The 24,273-nt window shown below is 43.9% G+C and overlaps 1 protein-coding gene across 1 annotated transcript in view; it reads left to right on the top strand.

The window, feature by feature from the left end:
- CRIPT (cysteine-rich PDZ-binding protein) overlaps window positions 1-23,004 on the top strand; it is a 41,102-nt gene extending 18,098 nt beyond the window's left edge. Inside the window, exons 5-7 of the mRNA XM_012653785.1 lie at window positions 11,717-11,802; window positions 21,263-21,585; window positions 22,845-23,004. Of these exons, the coding sequence (XP_012509239.1) occupies window positions 11,717-11,802; window positions 21,263-21,585; window positions 22,845-23,004 (569 nt within the window). The remainder of the gene's footprint in view (window positions 1-11,716; window positions 11,803-21,262; window positions 21,586-22,844) is intronic.
- The last annotated feature ends 1,269 nt before the right edge of the window (window positions 23,005-24,273 follow it).

Raw genomic sequence — 24,273 nt, 5'->3', positions numbered from 1 at the left:
ATATTTGGAAATTTAAAACACTCTTCTAAACCAATGAGTTGAAAATCATGGTGAAAATTAGAGAATCAAATGATAATAAATATAAAAACTGTGGGATACAGCGAACATGGAATTTAGAGGGGAAACATACAATTTTAAATGCTTATATAGGAAAAGAAAAAAGGCTGACAATGAGCTAAGAATTGAACTCAAGTTAGAAAAACAACAAATCTAGGCTGGGTTCAGTGGCTCATGCTTGTAATCCCAGCCTTTTGGGAGGCTGGGGAAGGAGGATTGCTTGAGGCTGGGAGTTTGAGACCAGCCTGGGCAACAAGCAAGACCCCATCTATAAAAAAAAAAATTTCTAAAAATTAGCCAGCTGTGGTTGCAAGCACCTATAGTCCTAGGTACTTGAGAGGCTGAGGCAGGAGGATTACTTGAGCACAGAAGTTCAAGGCTACAGTGAGCTATGATCATGCTACTGCACTGGATCCTGGGCAACAGAGTGAGACCCTGTCTGAAAAACAAACAAAAGGTCTAAAGTAGGTAGGAAGAAGAAATTAATAAAAGTAAAAAGTATAAATGAATCACATGTAAAACAAAATTTCAATAGATTAAAACAGAGCTCAATGGGGAAAAAATTGGTTCTTTGTAAAAACTAACACAATTCTAAAACTTCTAGCAAGACTGATAAAGTCTGGAAGAGTCAGTTTTAGGAATAACCAATGGGACATAATTATAGACACAGCAAAGATCAAAAAGAGAAGAGAATATTATATATTATGTCAATGTATTTTTTTAAACAGATGAAATGGATACTTCCCTTTAAAAATATGATTGAAACTGACTTGAAAATAAATAAAAAATTTGAAAGGTCTTATAATCATTAGAGAAGTTTTATCAGGAGTTAGAGAAACCAGAGAAACCAGAATGAAATGGTTTTATAGGCAATTTATGCCAAAATTCTAATAATACCTAATTCTAAATTTGCACAACTTTTTCAAGCAGTGGAAAAATGGGAATACTCCTCAAGTCACCTATAAGGCAAGTATAACCTTGTTTCCCAAACCAGGCAAATACTGTAAAGAAAGGAAAACTACAGGTCATTATCACCTGTGAGCAAAGATAGAAAATATTGGAAAACTAATCCAGCAATGCATAACAAGAATATTACTTTGTGATTAATCAATGTGGTTTTATCGTAGAAATGCAAGATTAGCCAGCATTTTAAAAATCTATTAATTACCCACATTAACAAAGAAAAAGAAACCCTGCTTGACCATCTCAATAAGTGAAGAAAAAGCATTTGATAAAGTTCAACCACCAATCATAATGAAAACTCTTAGTAAATTAGAATAGAAATTCCTTATCCTAATAAAGAGTAACATGAAAAAGCCCGCAGCAAATATCATATCAACTGTTATAATGTATTTCTTTAAAATCAGTAACAAGACAAGAATGCTTATCACCACTTATATTCAACATTGAGATCCCAACCAGGGCAATTAAAAAAAGACAAAGCAGGTGGGGGAGGTATAGAGATCAGAAGAAAGAAAGAAAACTTATTTTCAGATGATTGTCTACATAAAAAGCCCAGAAGAATCCACAGCAAATTATTAGTCTGAATAACTTAGTGTATCCAATTTATTGTAAATGGGATCAATACACAAAAGTAAAATGCATTTCTTCACAGAGCAAAAACAGAAAATGAAATTTTAAAAGATACCATATACAATAGGACCAAAAATAGAAGAATAAATGTAGGAGAAGGTATCCAAGTCACTTATATAAGAAGTTACAAAATTTTATTGCATGAGATAAAACTGAACAAGCTAATCATAAAATTTATATGGAAGAGCAAAGGGCCAAAAGGCATTTTTAAAGAATAAGAAGTTGGAGGAACTTGCTCTACCAGGTGTCAAAGCTTATTTTAAAGCTGAAGCTTCGAGACAGTGGAATACTGACACAAAAACAGAAACAGAGACCAGGAGTAGCTGAGTACATATATGGAAAGGTGATATATGACACTGGTAGCATTGTAGATCAGTGGGGAAATTCTTCAGTAAATTCTAACTGGATTCCTACCTCTTAACCATGCACAAAATAATCACACTCAGGACTTAGATGTGAAAGGCAAAACTTTTAGAGAACAAATATGAATGAGGTTACATGTTTCAAAATTTACAAAACTTTTTAGGGGGTTTTCAATTTTGTTTTTGCTTTCATAGCATTCACATGAAACACCTACTGTCTTCAGTGAACATTCACTCAACAATGTTGTTTATGAGATTAATATTTGTCAAGCACTGTTTCAGACACTAAGGATACAGCGGTGGACAAGACAAACTCTCTGCCCTCACGGAGCTTACACTGTAGTGGTTATAATGTAGAAGTACATAGCAACCAAGTGAACAACACGCTTGCAGAGTGTGAAAAGTGACAGAGAATAACTGAGTGAAAGGTGTGATCAGAGAAGGCCTCTCTAAAGCAGAGACATTACAGCGGAAACTCAAAAGATCAGACAGAACTGGACATTTCAAGATCTGAGGGAAGAGTGCTCATAGGGACAGAGTGAAAATTGTCTTTAGCCAGGAATGGTGGCTCACACCTCTAATCTCAGCCATTTGAAAGGCTGAGGTGGGAGGATTGCTTGAGGCCAGGAGTTTGAGACTAGCCTGGGCAACATAGCAAGACCCTGTCTCTACAAAAAATTTAAAAATTAGCCAGGTGTGGTGGCATGTACCTGTAGTCCCAGCTACTCAGGAGGCTGAGACAGGAGGATCGCTTGAGCCCAAGAGTTCAAGGCTGCAGTGAGGTATGATAGCACCACTGCACTCCAGCCTGGCAACAAAGCAAGACTCTGTCAAGATGAAGAAAAGGAAGGAAGGAAGGAAGGGAGGGAGGGAGGGAGGGAGGGAGGAAAGAAAAGAACAGAAAGAAAAAATTGTGTTTATGGGGAGATGTGAAGTGTGTGTGCCTTGAAAACTCCCTTGGGTCCCCTGCATTCTTCACATCCATTCTTCTCTTACTGCCTACCCCCAACTCTGCTGAGATAATTGACATAGCTTACTTCTATAATTTTTTAATGTCACCAAATCTATCAAGTGTTTAATATTTTTCAGCAATTTTTACATATAAACTAGAATGAAAGTTTTAACATAAAATCTTAGGAGCAAGCATAAACCTATCTGTGCTAGGAGAGAGTAAAATAAAAGTATCCAAGAGAAGATAGGGGTACACAGAGTCATAGTTTTGGCTTCAGCATTTTGGAAAGTATACAAGAATACCTTCCAGGGAAGTCAGTGGGCAAAGTAATGAATTATTACTGGGAAACACAGCACTCACTATGATCTGGGCATACTTGTACTGTAGGCCATGCACTGGCCATTCACTGGTCATGTACTATGTATAATGTACAGCAGGAATTTGGTCTCTAAACTCAATCTTCACTACCTCCGGCTCTCACAGATAGGTTAGAGAAAACGCTTCCATAGCATGAAACACTTCTATCCGCCGATCTAAGCGGTAAGGCATGGAGGAGAAAACGTGAATTTCACCAGGACATGATGTAGGCAAGCCAAATACAGATACTACTGGTCAGGTTCAGGTTAAGGGGGAAAAATAAAATGATAATGGCAGCAAGCATGTTGGTGATGATAGCCCTTTGTTTTCGTCAAATCTTGGCTATTATTTTTTAAATACTTTTTTCTCTTCCACCGTCTCTCTACCTTCTGGAACTCCAATTAAATGTATATTAGATTCTTGATATTGTTGCTCACATCACTGAGACTCTGTTAGCTTTTTTTTAGTATTTTTTCCTACTGTGCTCCATTTTAGATAGTTTCTGCTGCTATGTCTTCAAATTCCTGTCTTTTCTTATGCAGTGCCTAATCTGCTATTGAATCCCATCTAATGAACTTTTAATTTCAGACATTGTATTTTTCATCTGTGGAAGTTCCATTTTATTCTTTGTTATATCTTCCAGTCTTCTCTTCACTAATGTACATGTTTTTCTTTAAATACTTGAGCATGGTTATAAAAACTGCTTAAACATCCTTATCTGCTTATTCCATAACTTGTATCATATCTGGGTGGAAAGTGGTCCATAACATTTATCATTTCTATTGACTGATTAATCTCCTGGTTATGGATCATATTTTCCTATTTCTTGCCATGTGTAGTAAATCTTGATTGGATGCTAGACATTGTGAATAATATGTTGTTGAGCACTTGTATTTTCTTGTCCTTTTTTTCAAGTATTGGGCTTTATTCTTGTAGGAAATTATGTTTGGTTAAGTTTGTTCTTTTGAAGCTTGTCTTTGAGCTTTGTCAGGGAGGATGTAGCATAGCTTTCACTCTACGGATAGTTTAGCCCCACTATTAAGGCATGGCCCTTCTAGTATCTCTACCGAATCTTCTGAACGATCACTGAGGGCTCTCCTCCACTCTCTCTGTTAGAATTGTAACATAGAGAGTTTAATGACAAAAATACATTGCTTGCAAAAGCTCTAATTTAGCACTGTGGTGCCTCTTCTGTGGTTTTGACAACAAACTCTTCTTTGCCTGAAATATAGGATCTTCTAAGGCAGCTGCTGCTCTCTCTCCAAGATATGAGGAGGAAGAGAGTTTGAGGCTTTTGCATTGTGAAAGACCCTCCACCCCCACGTTCCTCCCACAGGCTTCTGATTCAAACAGCACAAGTTGAGTCTTTTTGCCTAGGCACGCAGCAGTTAGCTCTTTTGAATGAGAAAAATCTGTGTTCATAATCACCAAGTTTGAAACGTACAGCCATCACTGCTACTGGGAATTTGGGGCTGGTCCCAGAGCCAGACCAGCTGCTCCCTGGGCCTTCTCCTTCTTAAAAGGTGGTCTAGCCTGTGGCCATGGCCTGTCAGAGCTTGCCCTGCCCCCAAAGGCCTGGCACTCCCTTCCAAGTTTCTATTTGTTCCTTTTTGTTCTATCCAGGAAGGCTTCTTCCCTGCAATCTGTATTTTCCCCATTGTAACATTGAAATCGCCCCTTCCCCTGTCTTACCATGGGCTCTTCCCTACTCCAACTAAACTGTAAGATCCTCAAATCCAGAGACCATGTCTTTTTTATTCAATGAGGCTCTTAGATAAGTTTGCCAAGACTAAAATAGGTTTACTTCTTCCCCAGTATATAGCCCACCGTAGGAATTCAGTGGTTTTGAATGAAAGAATAAATGAATGAATGAAGGTACTTCAGATCTGGCTGGACGGAAACTGTGGAGACAGAGGCAGCTGCCTTTCCAACAGCGCTGGAGGTGGGGAAGTTCCAGAGAGAGTTCGAATGGAAGGGGAGCCTCAAGGTGGTGGCCATGGCAGTGTCAGGTTGCTCTCCCTTGCTCCTCCCCACCCTTCCTCTCCTAGGACCCTGGTCCAACAGGCTGAAGCACCTCCACATAGGACTGATGGAGCTTTCGCCCAATCCTTAGTGAAGACCCCTTGATTTCAGCATTGTGTCCAAAAGTCCAGGCACTTAGCTCTGGATGCCGCACTGCAGAAAATATCAAGAGTCAGCAGAAAAACTACACAAGTGCGGAGGACTTATTTTATTTATTCTATAAAAATTCACTTTTTGCTCAGTGTCTGATTTCATTTGGGGCTGATATCCTCTTTTGCAAGCCCTGGATTCATAATATCTATAATGATTTTATATGTGGCGGAGTAATATTAGCCGATTCTTTTATTCGCCTATTCCTTCCCCTCATTCAGGCAGCTGGCTGGGTTTGTGCTCCTTATCTCGCAGAAGAGATGTGATAGCAGAGGCAGAGAAATAAAAGTGTCTTCCTAGCTTTTGGTTTCAGAAGCTGCCCTTAGGGGAAGGAAACAAACAAACATGACATAGACAAAATATTTGAAAGAAAAGATAATGAAAGGAGAAAAGAGTTCCCTATTCTTATGGGGAGGAAGTGAATTCACGGGGAGGCACGTAGGGCTGAGATGTTACTGGGTCCTGTCCCCTAGTCCCCAGGCTCACTCTGGGAAGGTGGTTCAATCCCAGATGTTTTTGTGGGACTTTGGAGCAGAGAAGACACATGCCTCAGTAGAGCCCCAGAAAAATGACAAAAACTCAGAGAAGAAATGGGTCTCACTAAAGGGACCTTAGGCAGACACGCAAAGTTTTCCATGCCCCAGTGAGACTGAAGCATGTCTCCTTGTGCCCAAGAGGATGCCAGAGAAACAGAGGGTGCTCCTGGACCTGAAGTGGCCATGCAAACAAAGCAAAGGATGTCTCAGTATACGCCAGTGTGGAAGGATGCTCTTGAGGACCCGGTTCCTCACCCCCTCTGCTTTCTTTCCCCTTACTGCACACCTTGCATCTCAGAAGCCCCTTCTGGAATCTAGACAGAATCCCAGGGAAAGGGGAGGTTGAAATCCATGAGTTCACTGAGATTAAGTTTCTGACAATGCAAAAAAATGGAGACTGGAAATCAAAATTAGGTTATATTTCTTACACAATTGTGTGGACTAAGAATTGTATCCACAGCTCATAGATTATATGTACTCAGAGATGACATATCTCATGGAGGAGCAGTACTCAACTAGCCACTTAAATGTCTTCCTCACAGGTATTAAAGGTTCTGGAAACCAAATGGTGACTACAACCATCCAACACATGCCATGAAAGTAGAGCCAATAGCTGGGGAAAATGTTCTTTCCTAACGTAAGGTGTCCATATTCTCTGGCCCAAGAATCAAGACAAATGATCTGAAAAGCATGGAGACTACATTTCAGCATCAAAAATATATATTTTTTTCTTAAACCCAAGCATGGTATTAACTCTACTTTTAATACGAGCTGATTCATCACAATGACATTTATGCATATTTGAAAAATAATCCATATAGATGAGCACATTTTTCACTCAGTCTACATACAGAACATGCTCGTGCCTTACAGTAACTCCACAGCTCCCAGGGTCTGAGGTTCACATGGTGGGGACCTGGTAGGTCAAATAGTTTAAAACTGGTCTTGTTTTGAAAATCTAATATGTATGATGGCAAGGTCTTGCAGAAATCCCCCTTTTGGTATTCCAGCCTGTGGGCTCTGGCAGAAATAATAGTCTGCTGCAAAACAGATCACTCTTTTTTGTTTGCAAAGTCTTCATAACAGCTGAATCACAGCTTGCTTTTCACTTCTCGTAACACCTTGCAACATCGCAAAATATTTGCTGGAGTTTTGTGAAGGGCGGCTGCAGAGTGAGTAAACTGAACGGAGGCCTTCCTTTCCTCCCACCCCTGTCAGCACCTTCTGTTCTAGCAGACCGAAAGGCAGCTTGAGAGCTCTGATTGCTTCTCCAGATATGACAATTCTTGGCACTGTAGCCCGGGGCAAGAATGAAAGCAAAGGAAACATTATGGAGTTTTGCAGGTGCCAGTACATAATATTGTCATTTTACAGAATTGAATTTATAAATGACTTCATGAAGGTGAGTTGCCATGGTAACCAGCTTTCTCAACTTTTGTGTCTGCATGTAATGACTGTGTGGCCATTTCTATTTAGGGGGACTATATATTCTGGGTTTACTGAATGACTACCCATGCTCTAACTCATAGTTAACTAGGCTCACATAATGCTAGACCAGGAAGCAACTTTAACAATCATCTAGTTCCACCTCCCTGCATTTTATAGGTGGGAGCTGGGACTCAGAGAAGTGACGCCACACAGCTAACATGTGTCAGCTCTGAGCCTGTTTTTTTTTTCACTCAGTGTCCTAGTGCACTTTTCTTTATACCACACTACCTTTCTGAATGGAGTCACCCAACTTCCGTGAGTGGACATGAGAAATGGGACCAAGGTTAGACCTAGGGCCACCATCATTTCTTACTGAGATATCAAAGCAAGTCCTGTCCATGTGCTGGTATCACAAGTGTCTAACTTTCTCCATCAGAGTTATCATGAATTCCACATTGCAACAAATTTCATGGATCTAGAGTGATGGATGGGAGAACAGTGTGGGGATATAGGGAGAGAACTGAGGAGACGTGATCTAGTATTATGTCTCAAACACATACCATAGACAGATTAGCAATCTGCAAAGAATTAGAATGTACCCAAATTATAGTGAACATAAGGTAAATTTCTTTAGTGATTAAAAAAATACTCTTTTGGGTTTTTTAAGACCTAGTTTATTGAACAATTCTCATTGTATAAATACATGCAAAGATGCTTTGGATAAGAGCTTTCCTTCCAGTTAATAAATCACAAGGCCACAGAAAATTTAGCTATCAGGAATTTCCATAGATTCTTGTAGAGAGGAATGACAGAATCTTAGCGTATTTAGTACCATTCTTTCCATGTTCCATATTTGCGTGTCTTCTCTTCCCAACCAGATTGTAAGCCCGTCTGTGTTTACTCAGCCCTGTGTGTGCAACACAGGTGCTCAATGAAGAACTATTGATGATTGATTGATACATTGAAGACTATTTCTTCCTTCCTCAGAATGCTACACTTAGCTTGTCAATGAGCTCAAGACTTACATGTCTGGTTTAAGGGACATTGAGTTTATTCTGCCTCTTATTTCCCCTCACCTGGCTTTTTAGCAATCAGTGGCTGTGTGGAGACTTTAGAACTCAATTAGATTGGATATGTAATAAAACAAAAACCAGCTGTGAGGGGAAGAAAAGGCCCTGTCACAACAGGAAGCATGTTTATTGGTTGCATTAGACCACTGAAGTGGAAGCACTGGAGTATACTAAAGAGAAAACAGGCTTGGAGGCCAAAAGACCTGAGTTCAGAGCCCTATTCTATCACCTGTAAGTTGTGTCTCCTTACTTAAAATTACTGGGAATTTATTTCCTTATCTGTAAAATGGGATACTTATAGTTACACATTGTAAATTGCCTACCGTGGTGCGCGACAAAAGATAGATGTCATAATCTCAGCACAATCGCTTCCGAGTCAAATTAGAAATTGAGTCTTAACCACCCCTCACTCTGGTTTGAGAAAGCTCTCTGGATACTTACATGCAAGGCATTAGCTCCATCTAGCGGCTTACCATTGCCTACATGGCCTCACCGAATTCTGTCCCCTGCCCCAGTACCTTCGAATGGCCATTTCATTCATTCATTCATTTCATTCAACAAGCACTTATTGAACGTCTCCTGTGTGCCAGGCACTGATTTGGCTGCTGAAGCTATAACAGTGAACGAGATAGATGTGGTCTCTGCCTTTAGGGAGTTTGTAGTCAGGTGGAAAAGATAGAAATTAAATAATTAGCCAAATAAAATTTGAATTCAACAGTTCGTGACAAGAAGAAGGAGCACAGGATCCTGCGAGTTTGTAACAAGGCTTCCCTATGGAAGTAGCATTGAAGGCAAGAAGAGTAAAATTTGGCCAAGAGACCACATTAGGCATGTATCAGTCACCCAGCAGCATCTCTGTGGACACGTCAACCCCATTTAGGATCAGGATCCCGCCAGTCCCTGGGGAGCTCCAGTCGTGAGCTGTGGCCTCCTTCTTCAGTCGTCTCGTGTCTATCAGATCCCTCTCTGTGCAAGTCGCTTTACATACATCATTGCTGATTATCTCACATTATCCTTTCACGAGCAATGTTCAGAGAGGTTAAGTTACTTGCACAAAGACATAAAGTGACAAGTCAGAGTCAAGAGTCACACCCAGATCTTTCTGCCTCTGAAGTCCATGCTCCTTTCTTTCCTCAAGCTGTCTCCCTAATGCCGAGCCCAGATCTCTTTCTTCTGCATTATGCTGCTTGCCTTAGCTGAAAGAAAACCAGTAAAGTGTTTGGGGAGAATGAAAATGTGGGTCATGTGTAAAGAGCAGAGAGGAAACTGCTGACTTGACTAGTTACGCTCCTCTGGCATGATTTCAGGAAAGTAAACCCAAGAGATCTCCTCCACCAGGAAAGAAAGTATCCCTAATAATGTTCCTTATGCTCTCGTGCTTTAAAATGTGTTGCAGCTGCTGCTAAATTAAAGTGATTGGGGGATCATTTGGAGAAGACGGGTTATCCTCTGCAAGTCTATAGGACGATGCAACGATTACTAAGCATCAAGGAGCAAAACATCGCTGGGTCAGAAAATAGCTGCCGGACTGAGAGGTTTCCCGTAACACAGGACTTTCAGCTTTAAAACTGGGACATGCCCGGGCAAATCCTGACGGTTGGTCACCCTAGCAATGGGTCAGACTAAGATGATCTGATGTACCTGTGGAAGTTAGGCCAGGACAGCTATTGAAATCTGGAGTCCAGTTGAGGGCTTGTTCACAGACCAAGGCAGAGAAGGTGGGACACAGGGTGGTACCGGTCCCTCAGTGAGAGTTCCTTGGTGCTCAGTCGCTGGAGTACCAACCCAGAGCTCCTGCTCTGGGCCTTGCAGGTAGAATTGGTTGGCCCCAGGCCTAAGGGAGGACTCAGGTAGAGGACAGGTATGACAGCAGAGTCAGGTGAGTCTGTGCCTCAGCTTCCTCATATGCAAAATGGGTTAAATAGCAGTATCTGTGTCCTGAGACTGCGTGCGCACTCGCTAGTTAATATGTGTAAAGTGTACAGAACGGTGCCTGGGTCATAAGAATGCAGGAAGCATCACCATGGACTTCTCAGGAAGAGAAATATGTGTGGCACTGGCTGGATCATGTCTTCTACAGCTCAGTTTGCTCATCTGGAAAATGGAAATCACAATCTCTGCCAAAGATTTCAGAAAAAACAGAACAGGACACAATCAACAAGGCAAGAAGTCATGAATGATAGTGAGGAACTTGTGCTCTGCAGTCAAACCACCTGGGTTACATCTGGTTCCGCCATTTAGTTGTTTGTTTATTATTTATTTAACAAACTCTTATAGGCCAGGCACTATCCTAAGCACTTTATGCATCTTAGCTCACTCAATTCTCATAGCAATCTCATGAAGCAGGTGCTGTTATTAATCCCATTTTACAGATGAGGAGGCTGAGGCACAGAGTGGTTATAATTTTTTCAACTCACACAAGGAGTCAGAACCTTGGGCAAGTTTGTTGACATTTCTGGGATAACGAATGATGTCTACCTCATGGGGTTGTTGTGCAGATTCGATGTGATAATCTATATGAGGCACTTAGCAAAGGGTCTAAAACATTGTAAGCACTCATACTGAAACCCAGAGGAACTTCCCTCTTAGTTAACATGATAAGACATACAGGCTATAATTATCAACAATATAACTGGCAGTTTAAGAAAATGACGAAATGAGCTATGTAGTAGAAGTCTAGGGTGGGGCAGGGTACGTAAACCACCGTGGGAATTGAGGAACAGGAGGGCAGGTCTGAAGAATCCTATTTGAATGAGACACCTTGTAGGCCTCTGGGGAGAAGTGGTGGAGAGGACCTCAAGGATTGAAGACTGGCCCCCAAACTCCAGGCTTCAGCTTCCTGCACTAAGAGGAATGATAAGCAAGCCCCTGCCTCCAGGAACAAGTCCTCAGCAGCCCAGATAGGAGAGCTGAGGTGTCTGGAAAGGCCCATACCTGGGCCTGGGGCTGAGCTGCTGGGCAGGCCCATAAACGTGGCCCATTCTCAGCTTCTGCTGCAGAAAGCCCAGGCAGGACCACAGCCCACATTCCAGATTTCCTCCCCTACCGCCCTCCTGCTTGCCAGCTTGAAACCCCTGCGGTGCTGACACGATCTCCCCAACTACATCCCTTTACATCCCTCTTTGGCTCACCGACCTCGGCCTTGTACCTTTACCTGCTCTACTTTTGATCTCACTCCCCTGATTCCAGGCAAGACATTCCACTCACTCCATCAGCTCCAAGCTGGGGACCTTGTCAGCAAGCGGAATTGGCAAGGGAAGGGTGATTATGGTGAGGTGAGAGGCATATCTCTGATAGGGGATGTGGTAATGCCACTCACAAATAGCTCCAGGCTCCTGATAGAGTCCTAGGCACTGCTCGCTCCTATCAGAGGGCGTGTTAGCTGCGTTTTGGAAACCTGGTAAGAGCTGTAATTAGCAGAAGGGAGAGAACAAGAACCTCTCTCCAGGATGAGTGATAAAAGCAGTGAGCACTGAGTGGACAGTGATTGTCCAACCAAGCCATGAGCCCTTTCCGCCCTTTCTTAAAAGGGGACTAGAGCTATGTTCTCAGGCTCAGAGAATTCTTCCCAACTGTACTGCTTTGCCTCCAAATGGAATCTCCATCTTTCCTAAGCCCTTTCAGGTAGATGGCTGGATTGGACGGCCCTTGGTTTGCATTTCCATTTCTCTCCTGGCTGCTGCCTTCCTCAAATCACTGGTATCCAGTATCTGGCAAATTCCATTTCTCCCCCTTGTCTAGGTGCTATACCTGCCTTGGGCCAGTGTCTCGGGCCCCTCGTCTGAGTGGAGAATTTGGATCACGGCTGCGGCAGCGTTGGCATCTTGCATTTCAACCCTGGTTTCTTGGGTCTTGGGGTTGTAGCTGGGCACTGCAGAATGGAGCCACCACGTGTCAGAATGGAACACAACAAGGATATTGACCTGCAGTGGTAAGGAGGGGTCTCTGTGTGAGGAAGTGAGCACCTGGGAACCCAGGTGGGCAAAGCCACAAACTGGATTACCCCCTCAGGGCTGATGTGGCCTCGGGGAGACACAGCTGAAGTCATCATGCGCCTCTGGGGTTCTGCTAGGAAAGCTTCCAAGAAGAGACCAGACTTCCATTGGGCTCGAGGGGTGGGCCCCCCACACTGTGCGTTCAGGTCTGCTCTTCTGCTCCAGTGGCCACCAGTCCGGTTTTACACAGCAGTGACGCACGCCTCCACTCATGTTCTGCTTTGTTCTACAGATCCTATAGGAGAGAGTAATGACGAGGAAAGCTTTGTACTTCCCATTGCTGCTACGAAAAGACCAGATTAAAATTTTTATGACACTTTTGTTTTTATTTTTCACCTATGCCGTATGTGCAAGTATCTGTCACACCACTCTAGCAGTCTGCTTCCCATTGCCAGGCATCTTTGGCACAAGAGCTGTCGTGAGAGGTGGAATGAGCATGGAATGGTTTTTAGATTCACTGATTTGGTGGCTGGTATATGAAGCTGGCGAACCCCTTTCTGCCCAAGCCACAGAAGGCCGGGCTTGTCCTTCCCTTAGCTCATGGGGCTGCAGAGGAGGGAGGTGTCTCTCTTTGAACCTCATCCCCAGGCAGCCCACACACCAGGCAGCTCACCTGACTGCCTGGGGGGACTGGAGTTGAACGCCTGCTTGTTTTCCTTCTGGGATCCGTGGGCCCTGCAGTCGCAGTCGTCACAGGCCTCCTTGCCTCGATCGGACTCCCACCGCCAGCATCCGAGTAATTGCTCCGCGCGTCCACTCTCTGTCGCCTCCCCTTCTCTCTCTGAGGCCTTCCTCCTTTTGTCCATTTTTATTTTTGTTTTCTCATTTACTCTTTTATTTATTTTTTTTTTAATTTCAGAAATTCTGGGGGTACAAACATTTTGGTTACATATATTGCCTATGCCTCGCCCAAGCCCGAGCTACAAGCATGCTCATCCCCCAGGCAGTGCGCTCTGCACCTGCTCATTTTTAATAACAACCGGGAAGAACGTCCTGTTGGAGGCCTTTTCTCTTCATTCGACCCCACCCCACCTGTCCCCAGCGTCCTTCTCACCATCCCTTTCACAAAGCCCCTGACTTACCTGGGCCAGCCAGGACCTTTCTACGTACGCTGCGGTGCAGTATGGGCTGAGGCAAGCCTGCCTATTGAACTCGAGAGTAAACTTATTTTATTTTTATTTTTAAAGGGCAGGGAGGAGAAAATGGGGGAAGAAAAAGGGAAGGAAAAGAGAACTAGCCTTTACTGAGCCCTTAAAGTTCTTGAGGCAAATGCCTCACACCCATCAATTTATTCATCCTGACAATGATCTTGGGAGATGTTATTTACCCCATTTCGTGGAGGAGGAAATGGAGGTTAAATAACGTGCTCAAAGTCCCAAAGCTAGTCAACACAGAAGCCAGTTGCTCATTTTCTCTTTATTTAGTGTAAAAATCAATGAACATTTTCTGACTGTTTCGGGGGAAAAAAAAGAGCTTCATGAAGCATGCCATCAAATAAGCTGTGTGACCTGGGGAAAGTCACTGAACCTCTCTGGGTTATAGTTTATATAGCTTTAAAATCAGGAGGCTGTTCTAGAGGGTTCTACCTTTATGAGCTTTTAACCCAGGCTTTAATTGCCCTTGTTCTCAAAAAAGGACTTCTTGTTCAGTCCAAATCTCTCAAGCGCCCAGATCATACTAAGAGGAAGTAAATGATTAGTATCCCTGGAGTACTTATCAGGAGTACATCAGGAATTCCCCTGCTTTCTCCCACCAGGCAGCAGTTTTACAGCCATGCTCCAGCTCTCCTAAATCAGGAGCTGTGGGGGCAGGAGGAGGAGAAAACACAGTGCTAAGGGTACCTGGGTTTCCACATCACCACTGCCCCCAGCCAACCCCAGCCACTGTGGCCTATGTGCCTCGGTCCCTCTGGCTGCCGGAGCCATGGGAAGGGCCAATGCCCATCGTTCCTTAGCCCTGGGCTAGGCATGCCCTGTTGACTAAGACACACGGGCTGGACTTGCATGGCCTCCCTGGCAGCCCGGGAGAGCCTTGTCCATGTGGGGGAAATAAGATAATATTTATGGGAGACAATAAAATCTGCTGCAGCCACGTGCACATCTTAAAATTTTAGGAGCCATAAACTGGAAAAGCATTTTCTTACTTCCTGCAATTTGCAATTTGTGCTCACCTTGCCTAGGTGGGAGGAAGAATCACACACACACATACATGTTCACACGTACACACATATGTACGCATGTGTGTATACTGTCTCCTTGGGATTTGCTAAGCCCTCATATGGCACCCCAGCAGCCCCAGGAAACTGTACTTACGACTCTGATTCCACTGGAGCCTGCCAGCATTCCAGGGCCAAGTTAAGACTTTTAAATAGCTGTGGACTGAATTCTGACCTCCGAGCTCAGAGTGCACAAAGCAGGGCACGGAGATGCCAGGGAAGCTGCGTTTAGGAGGGAAGCTGAAGCCTGCCCCTCTCACCAGCCATGTCCTTCTCTCCAGCCTCCCAGACCCCCAGTCCCCTACACACACACCCCAAGAGGAGATTCAGCCCCAGAATGAGTGACAAGATGAGAGAGACTGACACCCACTGAAGTCTTTGGTGGCTATGAAACTGTGTCCCGTTCTGGATGGAGGATGACCACCAGAGGCAGTGCTATCATTTGAGTTTCCTTTGGCCCCTGCCACATCTCACAGCTTCTCCTCTTTGTTCCCACCCAGCCCTCTTTGGGCACCCATCCAAGCAGCTCGGTGCGATTCAACTAAATTTATAGGATACTACTCCGCTTGGCACCGCGCTTAAGAAAACAAAGTCATTCTGGTACCGGGTCTGTCGCAAGCTCCGTGACCTTGGGCTTCTCAAGTGACTGGGTTCTTGCTCCACCTTTCAGAAACTGGAATGACACAAGAAAGACGATGAGGAACTCACACTCAAATAAAATGCTGGGACTTTTCATGGAAAGACTGGCAGAGAGAAACTTACTTCTGTAAGTTTTAAGTTAAAAGATGTTGAAGGCTGGTGTGTTTTATTTTCTTAGTGATTATCCTGTTCTAACCAACTTTTTCAATTAACTGACCAACAATAGTCCTGATTGCAATTGAGAAGAGCTTCTGTGAAAATACCTTAATTCCTATTTTCATTAACATCTGGTTTGTAAGGGACTACAGAGACACCTTGTGCGGAGCACCCAGGAGGGGCAGGGCTGGAGCCAGGCAGATTAGCATGTGGGAGGACCAGGCTGGGGAAGGCGCAGGGCACAGACCCGTGTCTGGATGCAGCTCCAAGTGGGGTAGGCTCAGGGGCCAGGGAGATCAGGCTGGTCAGAGCACAGGAACTTAGAAGGGAATAGACAGCAGGATATACCACTGGCTAGGTGGATCAGAGAAGAAGAAAAAATATTTACTAGGCACCAGTTAGTGCAGCATGTGATTTCACATACAGGATATAATCTTATTTAATCATAACAACCATGTAAGAAGGGTATTATCATCTTGATTTTCAGATAAGGACCAGGTCCCCAAAAGGGTGTTGATGCAACAGCTCTTAACCCGAGGTGGGGCTGGTGATGGCGGTTCCCCAGCCTCTGACAGGGTTCAGCAAACGAGACAATTTATTTGCTTAATCTGAGCTAGTTAGTGGTAAGTCCTAGATGCCAATCCACCTTTGTCTCCAGGTCCAGCCAATGCTCTTTCCATTTTACCTCTCCTCAATTACTACCATATTAACTTTCTAAAACTGTTCTATGAAATGGACTATATCTGCAAATAAATATAAATAACATATGTATTGTTGAAGAAGGAAACACGCACCTGTGACCCCACCCCCCCAACTTCAGGCATAGAATGTTACCACTGCTATTGAAGGCCCCATGTGCCCCTCCCTGCCCAATCCCCAACCCCCAGGTGACTGCGATGCTGAAATGCATGTTGGTGACTCCTTTGCCCTTTATAATGTTGCCACATATATTTGCTGTGTCATTTCCATTGGCCCCTCCAGATGCCATCTCCAATCTTCTCCATCCTGCCCGGTGCCCCTGAGGCTGACCTGTCTGGACTGCACCAGGGGCTCCCTTGATCCCTGGTCTCCTGTTGGGTTTGGCCACAGTGAAGCCCCGGCAGAGAGCAGAGGCCAAGGAGAATGACATCAGGGCAGGTGACCCTGCTCCCTCTCTGCCAGATCACCATGGATTGGTTGCATTTGTCTACCAAGGTCACTCTTGGTGCCCGGCTGGCAGCCCTCTCCACACAGCTCCTGCATCTGCAGGCTCCCAGCCCCACCGGGCGCCCTCAGGCCTAGGGATGGTAAAGCTTCCTGACTGCTCCGCTAGCCCCAGGGTACTGCACCAGTCCTTGCTGGCTTTCAAAATCTAGTGTTTTTCAGTCTTTTTTTCATTATCACTCCCCAATTAGCCTTTTCAGACATTTTTTTCCTGATCCTCTCCCTGTCACGAAATTTTAACACCACACAGATACTGTTTATCTATTTATGTACCATACATATCTCTGTGCTTCATATGTGAAAAGAATACTATTTTTTGCCCCCCAAGAACCAATTTTCACCCTTTGGGGATGATATTACTCTCACTAAGAATGCATGCCCTAACCCAACTCACATTTCTGTAAGAGTTCCTTTAATAAATTCTCCTCAATCACCCAATTTGAGTGTGCCATGTCTTTCTTGCCAAAACACTAATTAATACATATAACAATATATTATTACAGAATATGTATTAAGCACATATTAAATACTATGATAATTATTTTGTGCCCCTAAACAATATATTTCTAGTTTTTCCAGGTCTTGATCTTTATGTAAATGAAGCAACACAGTGTATTTTTCTTTTTCTTGCTTTTCTCAATACTTGTGAGAGTGACCCATATTGCTGAGTGTAGTTATTACTTATTTTCACTGCTATATAGCTTTGCATTGAATAAACATCACAATTTACAAGTTCATTTAGCAGTGGTGCTGGATATTTGCATTGGTTATTCTGAACATGTGGCACAAAACATTCTTATACATGTCTCCTGATATAGATATAAAGATATATATATAGATAAATACACACACATACATATACATATACAGAGCTTCTAGGGTATATTCCTGAAAGTAGAATTTCTGGGGTATAAAGTGTGACTATTTTTCTCTTTACCAGGAAATGTGAAATTGTTTTCCTGTAACTATGCCAAATTATACTCACACCAATAAGGTTCGAGAGTTCTGGTTGTCCACATTCGTTCCAGCATTTGTTATTACTAGACTTTACGCTTTTTAGTTTCTGCCGATCTGGTAGGTGTGAAAAAGGTATCTCATTGTAGATTTGATTTTTATTTTGCTTATTACTGATGGGTTGAGTATCTTTTCACTTATTTATCAGCTGTTTGTGTTTCTTTTCCTGTGAGCGCCTGTTTATGGTTTTTGTCCACTTTCCTAGTGGGGTGTTTCACTTTTTCTTATTAATTCATTGGTGTCTTTCATATATTCTAGACACTAACTTTTTGCCAGTTACATTAGTTGCAAATATTTTTTCCCAGATTGTAACGTGTCTATTCACTCTCTTTCCGATGAATTCTGATGAGCATACAACTTTAATGCAGAAAAATGTATTATGTATTAACCATTTCTTTTCTGTGTCTTTCGTGACTTATCTGACACATTCTTTCCCATCTTGAGTTCATAAAGTTATTCTGTAGTTCCCTCTAAAAGACAATGTTGTGCCTTTTACCTTTAAGTTTTATTTCTTTGCATATGGTAAGAATCCGCTGTATATTTTCTCCATCTTCACAGGAACCAATTTTCCAGTGCCACTCATCGAATAGATTATCATCCCTTTTGCCCATCTCTCCTTCCTTCCCTGCCACATGTTTATATTTGTGTGGATCATTTTGGGGGTTCGCTCTTCTATTCTGTTGGGGTATTAATATGTCCTTGCACCAATAACACAGTTCCAATTTCTCTAGCTTAATAATTCTTGACATCTGGCAAGGTAAGACTTTTTTCTTCTTTAGAAATATCTTGTCTGTTCTTTGCTCTTGGCTCTTCCCCATAAAATTTTTGAAATGGTTTGTTAGATTCCAAAAAGAGTCCGAGTGGGCATTGTCATGGGTAAACAGCAAGGCAGGGATGAGCACCTGCATGCAGAATAGTAATGCTGGTGTAGCAGTGTTGGGGCGGAGCAGGGTCCAAACCATGCAAGGTGGTGTCAGAGACCAGAGCATGTCTGAAATCAGGGGCCAAGGTCTTTGGGAGCCAGAACAAGACTACCCTGTCTAGGCAAGACTGGCCAACGTCAAAACCTGGTGTGTGGCTGTCTCTGCTTGTTATTAGCCCAGGGCCCAGGGACATAACAAAGATACTAAACCTTTTTCACAAGCCTCCTTTGAGCGGGTTTATTAAGGAACTGGAATTATTTGTTCTGAAAGAGGAGAAAAAAAACTAGGAAAAATGTAATTGTTGAATACTGCTCTAGGCTAAAGAGATAAGTGGAAGTGGGAAAGAGGCCAGAATTGGGGGTTCGGATTCCTAGGGGTCGATTGGCACCACAAGGAGACAAACCTAGCTGAACCCACAGCACCAGCCTTTTTCTCCCAAAGAGTATTTAGATTGTTTTAGTATAAATCCATGTTCATTACTGGGGTTTATTTTGGTTTGTCTGTTTAAGGTAACACTTACTGAGCATTCACTATGGGCCTGGCTCTCTTCTAGGCACTTAACATGTATTAACTTATTTAAATGCCCCTCTGCCAACCCAAATCAACGCAGAGTGAGTATCCAACAGATGATTGATCCATTGGCATGTCTCCCGTGAGGAATAAATCACTGAGGAAAGCTGAAGGATTCCCTTATGTATAGACCTTTGAAAACCACGTCTCAAACTGGGCTTCTGAACATTCTCTTAGTGCACCTTGTTTATTTGACCTGAACGGAAAAATGTCAAGCCAGGATCCAGGTTTGTGTCATTTCAAAACAAAAACAGGATCATGGTGACCACATTTTTGCTGTGAAGGAGATGAGCAGGAAGATGGATATTCTAGAAGACTGCGGGGAGTAGCCATTATATCCTCCGCAGAGGCTGCATGAACAGGAAGACTTGGCTCCTTGCTCCGGGCCAGGAAGTCCACGGTCCCAGAGGCCACGTATTGGCATCAAGGATTTTCCAACAAGAAGGCAGCTGCCTCAAATCCTTTGTGGAGCAAGACAGGTTATAAATAGATCTATAAATTTTTTTTTAACCAGAAGGCAACAGGCTTAGCACAGCTATTCTTCCCTTTGGTTCTCCTCCCTGCATCGCTTTGCCTATTAAATCTCTGCTACCAGGCAGAGCCATCCGCCTCTTAGCCAATCCGCTGCAGCAGCCTTGGGAGAGCCAGGATGGAAACTGGCTTCGATTACGACTTCAGGTTGTGCCCTTGCTTGTGGAAAAAAGTAAATCTTCCTATCTCACCTCTGGCTAATTGGGCAGGAGGTAGAGGAGACAAGAATTTATTGTACAATTTGCCTCCTGCTGGCCAGAACACTAATGTGTCTCCTGCAGAGGCAGGCTCTGGTTGTGGGGACAGGCTGAGGAGAGAGAGGCTGTGGGCTGGGTCCCTGGGTAATGCAGCTAAGACCTGCTCTTGGGGCTTTTAACTAGATTAGAAGATGGGTCATTTTACTGGGCAAGTTATATGTGGCTTGTGTGTGTGTGTGTGTGTGTGTGTGTGTGTGTGTGTGTGTGTAAGAGAGAGAGAAAGACACAGAGAGAGAGAGAGAGAATGATTGATTTTTCTCTCTCCTAACAGATTATGACTTAGAAATTATTTAGCCCATTGCTTCTCAAACTTTGTTGTACATCAGAATCCCCTGGGGTCTTAAGGCACAGATTTCTGGGTTCCCCTCCCAGAGTTTCTGAGTCAATAGATCTGGGGCCAAGCCTGAGAATTTGCATTTCTTAGAAGCTACCAGGTGACATTAATGCTGCCCATCTGAGGACGACACTTTGAAAACCAGTGATTTAGCTCAACCTTCTGATTTCACAAATGAGGAAACTGAAGCCCAGCAGTTAATGAAAATACGTGTCCAAGGGCTCGCAACTGGTTATTGGCCAAAGCCAGGCTAGAACAGAGATGCCTGGACTCCCAGTCTGCTTTCCCCACTTCAGGCAGGTGCAGGCCATGATGCCAGGAGGGTGCTAACCTAATACTAAACATGCCGTCCTTTAAGGTTGAAGAGGACCAGTCCCCATATTGTTTCTTCTTCCTCTGCCTTCCCCAGGCTGACATAACTGGCCCTGGTGGCTCAGTACATAAATAGCCCAGCCCAGCCCAGCCCCCTCACCCACCATGCAGTGCGGCTTAGAATCAGGTCACGTTCCCACACCCACGGGCCCACTCCTAGGGCCCTAATGTCTGCTTTACTCTCCCAGTGTCCTTGTTGGTAAATGTATTAGAGACTTGAGGCCTCTGTGGTGACTGCTGAATGTGCTTATTTGCCCTGCATTATAATTCTTTCTACATCCAGAGGCTTCGACCTTGTTATTTCACTTTGTTATTCTGCCTAGCACCTAAGTCTTCTTCTGAGGCCGGAGCTCCACTCTGAATGACCACGCCATGGTGGGGGACTATGCTTCTGTTGGTCCTCATTCCCAGGCTAGAGTGTTGACCTACCCTCAAACCTAGTCCTACAGCCCATGGGCAAACTTTCTATATGGGATCTGTCCACTCAGAGGTTTTCTGAGCTCTGGCTGCTTCTGGAATTCCCTAGGGCTATGCTCTGCCTGCCAGATTGGAAAGCTCGGGCTCCACTTGGTATGAAATCAAAGCTGAGATTGTCCTTGAGATGCTTGCGTACCTGTCACTGGCACTTCCAGAGCCAGATTCTGCACTGGATCAGTTCCCCAGCCCCATCTCACCCTTGCCACATTCCGTCATCTGCAAGCGAGATCTAGCACAAAGATGTCCTACAGAGGACAAAAGCTTCAAGTGGTTTTTCCCCAGCATGGGGAAAGATTGCACTGAACCCGTCGACGGTAATACCTTGCAGGCTTCTTTTGACATGGAAGATGATGGCCTGGAAGGAGACAAAGAGTTGGCTAAATAGTTCTCTGTGTAAAGAATTGGTAGATACTGGAGGCGATGGAGCAAATACAAGAGAGGATCCTGGAGAGGTTGGAGTAGTTTGAGCAATGCAGGAAGCTGGAACATAAATAAGGAAAGTAGACAATAAGACACTTCCTATGTGGGGTGGCCAGAGGACTTTTGCTGCTCAATTTTAATTTATCTGCTGTAGAACAATATGACCTCTTCCTTGCTCCAAATCTTGATATGCCTGTGTAGCTTTTGTGGTGGTGGCATAGGGGGTGGGAGAGCAGGGCCACCTACAGGTTTAGCTAGCAGCATTGTGTCTCGGTTCTGGGATGTACCCGTCTAGTTCCAGGTGGTGAACTCTGAGTAGTGACAAGTGGCTAAAAGTGGGGCTGGAAGAAGAAGTGAGGAAGGCTTGATGCAACTGCCAGGGGAGCAACTCGGGCAGGGGCACGAAACACGCTGGAGGCTTTGAAGGCAACTCTTCGATGACGGTGCTAGGTAATTCTGCAATTCATTGTCCCTACACTCTGGCCATTAGAGAGGACTAGCCTGATATTAGACACAGTAGATTCTCTTTCCTTTGGATCCAATGAACTTGAAATCTGTGCTCCCTTGGTCAAGGGTTTGGGGAAAATTATTCTTTTTCTTGTCTACAAAGAAAGAAATCAGAAGTAGAAGCAAAGTGGTAGGAAGAACATACAGACTTTGTAAAGGAAAAATTCAGTATCTGCAGTATACTAACAAAGTGTTTATTGCCCTAGGAAAAAAAAATAATGTGCAATAAACCCATCAATAGTTTGCAGGGACTTGTGGTTTAAAAAAAATTTTTTTTAAACCCCCAATCCTTTTTTACAATTTGGTTTGAGGGCAGTTTCAAACCTCTTCCTAACCCCTTTCTCCCCTATAGCTTTTATCCCCTTATTTCTGCCAAGCAGACCTTGCATGGTGTGGAAATGATGTGCAAAGTCAGGTTGCCATTTTTTTAAAGGTTCTCCAAAGCATCCTGGAATGAGACAAATTTTCTTTCTCCTCTCCAAATAAGTGTCAATCATCAGGCCTGGAGTGGATGGGAAGGGTGTTGCAGTGGGAATAGAGGGAGGTGGGGAAAAGGTTCTTGCAGAAACCATTTCCCTTCCTTTATTTGTTTCTGGTCCAAGAGCTGCTGGAAAGTATCTTTCAGAGTACACCTTGGTCCTTTTCCTGAGAAGGCCAAACTTGGAAGTGACTAATAGGTCTAATTGTGCCTCTGCGGGATGTAGATTCTGGAAGGAGACAAAGAGAAGTCTGGAGCCCTCTGACTGGAGAGAGCCTGATGGATCAAATCCAAGCTTCACACAGTCCCAAAAAGCTGTCAGGGTGCCTGGGCAGTGCGGAGCCGATCTGGACGATGCATTCCAGATGGTTCGCCTTCCTTCTTAGGGTTTGGGGCCAATTCGAGCTCCCGGGCGGTCTCCCAAGGTAGCCCCCCAGAGAGCATAGGGCAGCTGTCCAGATGGGAGGGACCAGGCCAAGGATCACTGTGGCAGACTTGGAGTTAGAGGGGAGGGCCCCCTCCTTTGTGTTGAACATCTGGATATCATTTTTCAGACTATTAAAAACACTAACTCTCCTACTCTAAGTACAGCCAATTCATTTCTTTTTTAAAAAAAAGCACTTGGGGGACATTTTAGGCCAAGCAGTTGCCCCAAAATGGATCCAAATAATTTTGATCTATATGATATGGTGAAGCTCAGAGAAGGGGCTCCAAAACCCTCTACTAGGTAGCCAATCACCACCCCACTCCCCACCTCCCAACTTCACGAGCTAGCAATGACACCACCAGCTGCAGGGACTCCATGGCAAGGCCAGGAATTTGCAATATATTTTACTTTTTGGTTTTGCTTTATTTTAGCTTGTGCAAAATCTACAAAGGCAGATGTGAAAGATTTTCTTCCGTGTTCAAGGTTTTCAGACTATGTTACAGAAAATAAGCAAAAGACAGACAAAAGGGACAGGGGAGCATGTGAGAGAGCGGAGAGAAGGAGCAGACCCACTGAGCCACTTGAAAATTCCCAGTGTGCTCCATGGTCTGTGAACCTGCTCTGGCCATGATAACATTCTTTACTGTGAGTAGAGGCCCATTTGCCTGTGGTCCCATTGCAACCACGTGGAAGGATGGTAACTTGAGTTCAGTTAGCCAACAGCAGCCCCTTCTCCTAGGGACCTGGGAGAAAGGGGAGGCAGGAGGAACCTCTGCCCCATGAGTGTCCACGGTTGAAAGAGAGGAAAGCCGTCCCTGCTCTTAGGAAATCCCAGCTTATGACACAGCAGGTCCCAGTGCTGGTGAGCTTCTGACTTACAAGAAAAGAATAGTCACAGAGCAGCATGTGCTAAACAAGTCCAAGGGAAAGGAGTCTATAAATATTGAGGGGACACAGTGAAGGAGTGAACAGAATAGATTGGGGTTATTTGGAAAGAAAAAAGGTGCTGAAAGAGAAAACCCTTTCCAATCCAATTGTTGCACACAAAGGAAGCCCAGGTATAGCTCCTGCCCAAGCATTCCGATTTCAATTCTGTTGCTTTTAGACCTGTACTTTAGTGAAACTATTTTGGACACATATCTAGAAGGTATGTATCAGAAAATTATAATCTTACACATCCAATTAATTTTCCAAAGGCACCTTAATTGAGGAGTGGAAATGTCTTATA

Source organism: Propithecus coquereli, unplaced genomic scaffold (assembly GCF_000956105.1).
Source record: "Propithecus coquereli isolate 6110/MARCELLA unplaced genomic scaffold, Pcoq_1.0 Scaffold43, whole genome shotgun sequence".
In the NCBI taxonomy this organism is placed as follows: domain Eukaryota; kingdom Metazoa; phylum Chordata; class Mammalia; order Primates; family Indriidae; genus Propithecus; species Propithecus coquereli.
This window is presented reverse-complemented; position numbering and strand designations above follow the sequence as displayed.